The 11,397-nt window shown below is 43.3% G+C and overlaps 1 protein-coding gene across 1 annotated transcript in view; it reads left to right on the top strand.

Annotated features, from left to right (window-relative positions):
- LOC133111497 (talin-2-like) overlaps positions 1-10,120 on the top strand; it is a 141,874-nt gene extending 131,754 nt beyond the window's left edge. The window contains exons 54-58 of the mRNA XM_061221908.1: positions 2,358-2,483; positions 3,129-3,191; positions 3,639-3,821; positions 4,225-4,350; positions 4,885-10,120. Of these exons, the coding sequence (XP_061077892.1) occupies positions 2,358-2,483; positions 3,129-3,191; positions 3,639-3,821; positions 4,225-4,350; positions 4,885-5,013 (627 nt within the window). The 3' untranslated portion in view covers positions 5,014-10,120. The remainder of the gene's footprint in view (positions 1-2,357; positions 2,484-3,128; positions 3,192-3,638; positions 3,822-4,224; positions 4,351-4,884) is intronic.
- The last annotated feature ends 1,277 nt before the right edge of the window (positions 10,121-11,397 follow it).

An 11,397-nucleotide genomic window follows, 5' to 3' on the forward strand; every position in this document is an offset into this window, starting at 1 on the left:
CACAGTTCATCTCACTGCGTGTACAGTGCCCCTGCCTTCAGGTGATCTGTCAATCTTAATCCTATGAGGAGGGGCTCTGTCAGCCTTACAGGGAAGACTGTCATTCTAACTCCTGGATCAGACTGCGTGTGTATGTGTGTGTATGCGTACACATGTACGCATGGGTACATGTACACGTGTGTGTGTGTATGTGTGTGTTTGTTTGTGTGTGTGTAGACTGAATGCCTGTGTTTTTATGCAGTGGAGCCATAACCTGTGGTAGAGCCTGCAGGTGTTTTGTCTCTGTCAGTCAAACAATGCTCTCAGTTACAGTAGCCTCTGTCTCCTTCCCTCCTCTCGACTCTTCTTCCTTCTCCTGCTCTCTCCCTCTGTAACCTACTCACTCACACATGGACACACAAATGCACACACACACACACACACACACGCACACACACATACAGTCTCACATACACACATGCACACAGTCTCACACACATACTCATATACACACACACACACACACACGCACACACAGTAGACATCCCTGGTCCATCCCAGCATGGCTCACCGCAGTTCTCTTAAGCGATTTAAACCTGGAAGCCTTCTTTGCAGGGCTCTGTCTGATATGTTTGATATATTAGGTTGTTATTCAATCCAACTATATATCAAACATATTCCTACAGTGTCCCGCTCTGTCTCCAGACTCATGTGATGTGTGTGTAATGTGTGTGTGCTGGAGAACATTGTGGTGAGGGACCTGTGAGTGTGACTTTCTGTGGGTCTTTGTTTACAGTACGTGTGTGTGCGATCATGCATGTGTGTGTGAATGTGTTTGCAATGTGATGATTTTTTTCATTTGTGTTTGTTTGCATTGTTACTTTGCAAACGAGCTGCTTGAATCTGATTCAGTGTGGCAAGATAATTGTAGTTTATCAACTAAGGCATGTCAGGATCAAATATGTAGTCGTCGTGTGCATGCAGTATCATTCTATCACCATGAGAGGGCACCGTCATAAAGTGTTAGCTGAGGAAGATTTTAATCTGGGCAACATCACTGCACAGTGTGCTTCTATGTTTTTGTATTATGCATTTTGTCAGTAGGCTGATTTAATAACAATGCAAAGCTTTGCTACACCTTGAGGTGTGAGCTCCTTGCATAAAATATATGTTCTTTGCATTTAATGTGATATAAAATCGGGAAATGACAGTCCCGTCCATGCAGACTATTATATATTCATGCATTCTGTTTATGTATTAATTTATTGATTTGACAAGAGCAGTGTACAAATATTAGTGTGGTACCTGATGCATATTTTACTACATTCCTTTTGAAGGCTTGTTTGTGGCCGTTTTCCCAGGGCTATTCTGAGTAGAACCACAGAAATGCAAAGCAAACACAAATCGAATGCAAATACCTTTCCTAGTTTACCTTCGCCTAAAATTTCTGTTATGCAAACATTTTCCTTTACAGAGTGAGTATGTTTATTTATTTGAAATGGACTGATGCACTGAGTTTGAGCTCCGCTGCTGTGCAGTCCTAGAACACGTGTTGGTTGGAGTTGCTTATTAGCACCCATTCTTTTCAGTATGGAGTACAGCAGTGGTCTGCTGAATGGCTTTTGCTGAGCAGTGGTGGGCAGAGTAATTCTTTGGGGTTTGTGATGAGAGGTTTTCGGAGCTGTGGAGCATGTCTGAAGTGGCGTCAGTGTGCCACGTCCTCATTGTGGCCAGTTTTCCACAGACTGCAGTCACTAATGGAGAGCTTCTCTGGGCTGAGCGGCTGGCCTTCAGAGAGAGCTCAGCTCCGGGTTTCCACACTCCTTAAGACTTTGAAACAATAACATCCTGGAAAAAATAACTTTCCTTGAAATCACAGTTCTGTCAGCAGTGTTTTTTTAGTGCTTGTTTGTTGTTAGTGATTTCAGCAATAACCTCAAAATGGTCCACATTTTATACAAATACAATGGCCGTTTTTTGAAACTGATTTGGGGTCAGAATTCATACTGTGCTAAAATGGATTGTGAGTGACAGAGGTGGTCCAGGGACAGCATTTATTTTTAGGGAGATTGAGATTAGCAACACTTGTGACGTACTAGGCTGATTGTAGTTGTTATGGGTCCATAGATTTTGGGCAGTGGGACTTGAATGTGGTATTGGTAAGTGTGGAAACTGTCTGATGAGCATTTGGGATTCCACAGTGAGAGGCCTCTTCTCTATTCTTTCACAAGCACTACAGTCAGTCAGATTAGCAGTGACTGTAACCGTTCCCCCTTCATTAAATATGGTTGCCTGTTTTGATGTACCTGTATTCTTTTCTGAAAACCGCTGCTGGTTAGTGTTTTATCCCTGTTCTCGCTGACTGTGTTGTGTTTCAGCAAGCAGACGAGAACTTGGACTTTGAGGAACAGATCCTGGAGGCGGCCAAGTCCATCGCTGCGGCAACCAGTGCCCTGGTGAAGTCCGCCTCGGCAGCACAGAGGGAGCTGGTGGCACAGGGCAAGGTAAGGACAGATGGACAGGAAGAAGACGGAGAAGACGGACAGGAAGTATCGCTCACAGATGGCAAACAGGATATTCAGTGTATTTCAATGAGCCGGTGACAGAAAGCTCTGCCTCGACCGCAACCCTCAACAGAAGCTTCCCCCAGTAGCTGAGTCTTCTCAGTTTTTGCTGTAATTCGTAGCAGAGAAACAAACCGGATGTTATTTTTTAGAAGCGGCGTGAAGGATTGGATAAATCTGCATGCGCTTTTGTTGTCCCTCTTGTTTATGTTCCAGTGCAGCTAACGTTAATTTAATGAGACAACATCCTGTACTTGGACTAATCCAAATCGCCATAGCAATGTTTACAGCCTTATTCTGTAGCTCAGTGCTACTCAACTCCACTCAGCTCCTGCAGTCTCTGTGGGTATTTGCTATTCTTTCACCTGCTCGGTTCAGATAATAAGCTAATTCGTAATATTCAGGTGGTGTAGCGTACGGTTGAAGCAAATGCCTGCAGACACTGCAGCCCGCTGCTGTAGCAACTGTATACAACTGTGTTCATCACCTGTTCGCATTAACCCACAGTGTAACTTATTTTACCATCAACATGGGTAACAGCACGTAAATATCATTGTTCGTGTAATGCCTGCCTCTCTCCTGTAGGTGGGGTCCATCCCTGCTAATGCCGTGGATGATGGCCAGTGGTCCCAGGGCCTCATCTCTGCTGTGAGTCACACACACACAGCCTGCCAACACACATACAAATATACACACAAATGTGGACTCACTCACACACACACACACACAGACACAAAGAGCCTGCCAACACGCAAATGAATATACCCATAAACATGCACTCTCACGCACACACATACACACAGCGTGTCAACACTCATAATATACACACAAATATTCTCTCTCTCTCTCTCTCTCTCTCTTTCTCTCTTTCTCTCTCACACACACATACACATACACATATAGGAACCACATATGCAAAACACACTCAAACCACGAACACACCCACACACCATGTACATGTGGCTATTTGAGGAATGGCATTCTGGCATGGCCTTGCTGGAAATGAGGAAGCTGTGAGTGAATTTACTGGCATCAGCTCCCTCTCTCCCTCTCTCTCTCTTCTTCTCCCTCCCTCTCCCTCCTCCCTCCCTGAAGGCTCGCATGGTGGCCGCAGCGACCAGCAGTCTGTGCGAAGCGGCAAACGCCTCGGTCCAGGGCCACGCCAGCGAAGAGAAGCTCATCTCCTCCGCCAAGCAGGTGGCCGCCTCCACCGCCCAGCTACTGGTGGCCTGCAAGGTCAAAGCTGACCAGGACTCTGAAGCCATGAAGAGACTGCAGGTACCCACACTGTCTCAGCTTTCACCTGTCTGTCAACACTTGTTTATGATGTGGACTTAATTACAAATTCTGGCTGGCGTTCTGATTTGAGTTTACCCCTGCAAAGAAAAAAAGATTTTGAATTATGTTAGGTAAGGTTATTAAAATGAACAAGATTCCCAATATGCCTATACATCACTTTATATAATACTAATGAAATGAAAACAAAAATGAAAACCTTCAGAAGTAATATCCTCAAGTTTACATGCCCAGACTATGACCTACTGTTGCTAGGTTTCAACCAGCTGAATCCGGTGTGTGTATAGCGTCTCTGCGCATGACGCGGTAAAGTCACGTGCCTGGGGGAAAACAGCCAAATCATGGGAGGGCAGTCCCTGCTCTAACGGAGGCTCTGCTCCCGTAGGCTGCCGGGAACGCGGTGAAGCGGGCGTCCGATAACCTAGTGAGAGCCGCCCAGAAGGCCGCCTTCGACAAGGTGGACGACGACAGCGTGGTGGTCAAGACCAAGTTTGTGGGAGGAATTGCTCAGGTGAGGCTGGGCCGCGGGGTGCCGGAATAGTCACCATCTTTATCAGGGTTTGGAAAGCTGCATCCCCCGAATCCTTCTAAGTGAAGGCTTAAAATGGCTTTGAGTTCGCATGCAGGGCCTTCAGGCTGCTTTGGGCAAAAGGAGGCAATGGGCTGGGCTTCAGAGCCCTGTTTTTATCAGGCTTTCTCAGCTGTTTGAACACACAGTTTTTGGAATGAATGTCTTTTTCATCCACATGCAGGAGTAATGGAAAGGTAAACATCTGCTCTCTCCCTGGGTCTGGGGATTCACTTCCATTAGGTTTATTTTCAACTCAACAAAAGGTGGCTCAACAACAGAGAAACAGACGTTGTATCTCTGTGTCTGTCTGTCTTTCTGTCGCTGTTTCTGACTATATCTACATAGGAATCCCCTGTCAGATTCACATATCAGAGTCCTTCGTTTATAAATCATTATGCATGTAACTAGCCATACTTATCCCAAGGAAGTGGGTGGAGTACAGCTGACCCCACCCCATCACTCCCATTTGTGTAGATCATTGCAGCACAGGAAGAGATGCTGAGGAAGGAGAGGGAGCTGGAGGAGGCCAGGAAGAAGCTGGCTCAGATCCGACAGCAGCAGTACAAGTTCCTGCCCACAGAGCTGCGAGAGGAGGGCAACTGAGCCTGGACCTCAAACTGAACCAGCCCAAACCAACCTCACCCAAACTGAACCAGCCCAAACCAACCTTACCCAAACTGAACCAGCCCAAACCAACCTTACCCAAACTGAACCAGCCCAAACCAACCTTACCCAAACTGGACCAACCCAAACCAACATTACCCAAACTGAACCAACCCAAACTAACCTTACCCAAACTGAACCAGCCCAAACCAACCTCACCCAAACTGAACCAGCCCAAACCAACCTTACCCAAACTGAACCAGCCCAGACCAACCTTCCCCAAACTGAACCAGCCCAAATCAACCTTACCTAACCTGAACCAACCTGAACCAACCTTACCCAAACTGAACCAACCCAAACTAACATTACCCAAACTGAACCAGCCCAAACCAACCTTACCCAAACTGAGCCAGCCCAAATCAACCTTACCTAACCTGAACCAACCTGAACCAACCTAAACCAACCTTACCCAAACTGAACCAACTTAAACCAACCTTACCCAAGCTGAACCGACCCAAATCAACCTTGCCTAACCTGAACCAGCCCAAACCAACCTTACCCAAACTGAACCAGCCCAAATCAACCTTACCCAAACTGAACCAACCCAAATCAACCTTACCTAACCTGAACCAACCCAGACCAACCTTACCCAAACTGAACCAACCTAAACCAACCTTACCCAAGCTGAACCATCAGAAGCGAGCCTTACCTAAGCTCAGCCAATGCAACCTTGCCTGACCTAGACTGAACTGACCCAGTCCAACCCAACACTACCTTAATCATACTGATCCAACCCCAACTAACCTTACCTAAACTGAAACAGGCCAACCTTACTCAAGTTGAACCAACCCAAACCAACCTTACCCAAGCTGGACCAACCAATCAAACCAACCTTACACAAGCTGAACCAACCCAAGCCTATCTTACCTAAACTGAGCCAATACAACCTTGCCTGACCTAGACTGAACTGACCCAGTCCAACCCAACACAAGCTTGATCATACTGATCCAACCCCAACCAACCTTACACAAGCTAAGCTGACACAACCTTTGACCCAATGCAACCCCAAATGGCCAGTGCAAGCTTTTCTTTCCCAAAAGGCCCTCATAAGCGGCAACTTGGGAAAGAAAGTGTATTCCTAACCACAATGACACAAGCCAACCCAACCTGATCTCGCCCAAACCAACCTGATCCAGATCAACCTTACCTGAATTGACCATTCCCACACTGATTGAGTCCTAACCCACCCAAGGGACTAGACAACCAGGGGATGTGTGTGTGCACCCTCAGAAATAAAGGTACGAAAAGTGCCTGAAAAGGTACAAATGCTTGTCACTAGGTGCCCTATAGGTATATAAAATGGTCTGTCTAGCTGGCAAGAAAAATTCATTTGTACCTTTTTTGTTTGGAAAACATACTCATTTGTACCCAAAGTATCCCGTTCTTTCTGGATACATTTGGGAAACAAAAATGTACCTCCACTGTCACTTTGTTTCTGAGAGTATGTGTGTGCCTGTGTCAGTCTATATGTGGTGTGATAAAGGCACATTTTGCAGGATAGCTCACTCAGTGTGTGAGCTGTCATAATCGGCTGGTGTCAGTTTAAGACAACCTTTGAAAAAGCACCGCATTTCTCTGAATGCACTGTAAGATGCAACAGTGAAAGTGTGAAGCAGGTGCCCTGTCAGGTCATGTCACTCTCACTTTCATCATTGGAATGACTGTAGGTCTAATATTAAAGCTAATCGATTACAAATGATCATATAGTCTTTCTGAAGAGGGTTGCTTAAAGCTATTGTCTTAAGCCTCTTAAAAAGTGTTTCTTCCTACAAGCAGGAAGGAATTTCATGATCGACAGAGTACACACAAGCACACAGACGCAAAATCTGTCGTTCTCTATCTTTTCAAGAAAAAGAAAATACAGTAGTTATTTTAGCCTTTTGAAGGCACAAACCACATAGTCTATCCACAGGAGATTTCATGTAGGTTTTCCTCAAGGCCCAATTCTGCTCACAACTATTCTAAAATGTTATGTTCCTATCTTGTATCTATGTATGGTGTATGGTGTGCAGAAAAGCTATATTTGGACTGTGATTGATCATTTCTTTTTTACTTTAATTTCTTTGGATTTAATCCATTCTTCCAATGGCGTGGTGAGAGTTAGCATCCTTTTAGCTACTGCAGTTGAGCTCCATAAACAGAAGCTCACTAGCTTTCTGAACCTACAATACACCTTAATTGGATATATTTACATTTAAAATCCAAACATTTTAAAACATTGCATATGTTCAAATATGGAATTAAAATTTTAGCATATGTCAAACAAATGCACTTAGACTGTGCCCACTAAGTGCTTATTATCCTCCATACTGTAAGTAATGTAGGACATTAACGAGGGAGGTGTTTAGCTTTGACTGGTGTGAATGTCCAATGAAAATGCATTTTTTCTCAGCCTCCTTCACCCTTTGTGGCCCACAGACTGGGAACAATTGCTGTAAAAACACAGATACTTCTATTTATTTTGAAGATGGCCATATTATTCTGGCAACCAGCGATGTCTATTGGTCGCACCGACAGCTTGTATACCCATGTTATTTATGGTTGAGGTAAAGCTCTGTAATGTGATCAATTTTTACTAGAGTAAAATGGATCTTTTCTTACAGTTCTCCATCACTCAAACAGCCAGTTGGAGAACTACATTTTAAGAAGGTCTATTCAATATGTATGCCTGCACAGACTGCACTCAAGAGTGCAATACATACAGTAGTATCTACATTCAAGTCAGATTCTTGTTTTTCTGTATCTCTGCTATATGGTGAGCCAGTAAGGGGTTCTTAAACTAATCTCAAGATCCCTAAAACAATCACAACGTTGCAGAAAACCACAAAGTAATGAGATGCATAACATTATACTCAATACTCAATACAGACTGCAACACAGTGGCTGCTTAAGTACATGGAATCATGTCTAAATTGTTATGTCACTGTACCATGGATCGGTGTATTTAGCAATAGATATAAGCCAGACAGTTTATTTTATCCGTTAATGAAACAGTGTGTTATTTATCAAATGTGAAAATGGAAACAGGATGTTTTCTCTCCTTGGGGGTCCTGCTCTGTCACTGTTCCTCAGTGTTTATTCAGTTACACAGGGTATTATTAACATTGAGAGCCCTGGGTGCATACAGAAATACTAGCTCTAGATCTACAGTGAAGCTTCCCAGCTGTGCAGTCCAGCACATTCTGGGTCCGAATTCCTCTGCCCGCCTTTGAAGGCTACAGAGAACCCGGACCAGGGAGGCTTATTTCCATACTGGCAAATCAGACGCATTCAGCGACAGCTACTGAATATGTACATGTGCAACTCATCCCTTGTGTTTAAAAGGTTTTATTTTTAAGGCTGCATTTAGCAGTGAGTGGTATGGAGACGTGATGGAACTTCTTCCTGACTTTGTACAGCCCGTGTTAACGGTTCTCAGCAACAAGAGTCGACACATTCATAAAGTGTCTTTGTTTAGCGAGTGGTCTTTCATCGATGGAACCTCTGGTACAGAACGCTGTAAATGATGGAGACTCTATCGGGATTGGCATCCCAACGATGGTAGTGCTGGAGACCCTTCTGTGTTTTTAGATTCCGGTGTGAAGAATGCTGTTGTTTTTAATTTACAATTTATTCATTTAGCAGACTGTTGGGGTTGCACTCCTGAGTCCGACAGCCGGGTTTTTCCCCTCCACTTCCCTGGTAGATAAACTGCTACCTTCTGTGGCTCCAGTGGGTTCTGCTTTTAAGGGCTTTTTAGTTTTACCTTTATTTAATAATTTCACCACATTTTCATTCCTTTGGGCTGGGGAGTTCTGTCAGGACAGGTGAATTTATTTTGAGACTCGGCAGTTCCACTTTTGTTCATGGTACCATGGTTCTCGTTGTATTTCATTCCTCTGCCTATTGATTCCCTGTCATGGTCTCCAGACAAACAGAACTGGGCTCAGGTCATTGTGAAAAACGTTGTTTATAGATGTTATTACAAATACCCCGCCATTAAATTCCCCCCATTCATAGTGTGAGATAATGACACGATACCCTTGCTGCATTGAATATTCAGATGTATGGCCGATGTTGGACTCGACATAAATAACCCCTCTTACTCTTGCGGGTGCTGTAGGCATTTCTCATTTTGAAGCACTCGGTATCCTGACCGCATTTCTGCTGACTCCTGCAATATTTCAGCCTCAGCCCTATGCTAAATTACGAGAGCAAGAAACCCGAACGCCTCCCTGAACGATGCAAGCGTTCCCTCACCGGGTCCCACATCACTGCCCATGACAGTTTCTTTAATGAAATCTCTTCCATGAGCCCCTTGTCCCTGGAGAGTTTCTGGTCCGGGCTGTGTCGCGTATTAGTGCCTTAGTCTGTTGCCCTCGAAGTCTCTCACTTGCTAGAACTGCAGTTTGTCCCTCCAGTTACGGGGGTGGAGGGTGGGGGGTCTGCCATTTTGTTCCAGACTCAGACCTGGTCTGACCCTGTCCTAATAGGTCACGGTCATCCAGGCACTCCGCTGTACTCTTCCATATCAGAGCCTTCATCCGTTGCTTATTCAGCATTGCCTTGGAGCACTGCAGAGTTGTCTGGCAGTCAAATAATGTGCAGATGGATGAAAAGTAGTTTCTGGACTGCATTTCAAGAGCATGTGCTAAGATGCTTTTGAGCTCTGACAGAATTGTTTTTCAGTCTTGTATAAGTATTAACAAGACTGTAGAGTTGATGTCTTATATGTGACACATCTCAAGTTGGACTGACTTCCTGGTTCCCTTGTCTTTTTGTTGCCACTATGAATATTGTTTGTTTGTTTGTTTTTATTGTAATAATAATAAATGTAAGGAAGATATAAATCTCATTGATACAGCTTATTGTGATGTATTTTACTGGAAAATGATAAGACTCGTACTTGTATTGGAGCTGTTGTTGTTTGCTGTTCCATTGAAGGACTGAAGTAGTTGTCAGAGAATTACAGTGAGAGGAGACGTAAAAATATGCTGTATGTAAACTATTTATCTGGCCACAAAAAATATTTTTTGTATTCACTGAAAATAAAGGCTTTCAAATTACACTGAGTTTTGTTCTCTTTTGTGAAGATGTGATGGTTTAAGATGGATTTATTTTGTTGTATTGCTTTTCACAAGAGACTACTGGATTCCTGTTTTTTTTTTGTGATGAACTTTCTTCCTCGTTCCTTCCCACACACCGTGTCCTTGCCACATAAGGTTACATAAGCACATGAAATTGCAGCTACTGATTTGTTTCAATTGCTCACCTGCCTTACAGGATATCCCTGTGGATATATTGTAAGCCATGTTTGAGCCCACAGTCGCGCACAATCTCTGTAGCTCCAGTCACACACTCACACAGGTACGGTTCTACAGAGTCTTCCAAAATATTTCATGTCAAGGGCCACCTTTATCCAAAAACTGGACCTTCAGGATTTATAGATTTTGCAGTCACAAAACATCCAATCCCCTCAATAACTGCAATATCTTGCAATTTTGTGCAGTCCCCGCAATACTGTTTTCAGCATATAATGGTCAGATCAGAAGAATGTTTACAAAAAAAGCCACAATCACAATTCCTGCAGGGAATGGTTATTATGGTCATAATTATTTTCAAACATTTCAAGAATATGTGATCTTTTCTTTGCACCACCACACTGACCACACTGGCTTGAATAACGCAAACTTCTCACTTTCCGACCATGGACGAGATGAGATGAAGAAAGCAAGTAAAGGATGTTTTATAGATGTTTGTTCTCGAATTAAATAACCCAACTGATTTATTGTACTTGGTTTCTAATTGAATGCACTTAGAATAATTGTATTTAACAGCTACAAGCCATTTCTGCAACTTTACCGCAAAATAACTCAAAAACACCACAAATTGCATCAATGTTTATTTTTTAAATGATGCTGCAAATTTGGTCATTCTGGGCCGCATCATTGTTTAAAAAACCCTGTGAAATCCTGGTGGAACAACCCACAACAGAGTTAAATGCTTTGACTGTATTAACATGCAGTATATGGAAGCATATCTACATATTTAAGTAATTGTCTGGAACTAGAAAACAAAGCTATTAAATAAAATATACTTGTGATCATATTTTACCATGGATTTGAAAACTACACAAGGGTTATTTTCTGTGAAAACATAACAGGCAATATATGGAAATGAAATCCAAAAGTACAGTACACTCAGAAATTGTGACAGTGGAGGTACATTTCTGTTCAAGAATCACATTTCCCAAATGTACCCTGAAAGTACAGTAATGTTCTCTTTGTTGACAAATGGAAAATATATTTTCCAAGAAAAAAACATTTATTGGTTTTATGTACCTAT

Source organism: Conger conger, chromosome 15 (assembly GCF_963514075.1).
Source record: "Conger conger chromosome 15, fConCon1.1, whole genome shotgun sequence".
In the NCBI taxonomy this organism is placed as follows: Eukaryota; Metazoa; Chordata; class Actinopteri; order Anguilliformes; family Congridae; genus Conger; species Conger conger.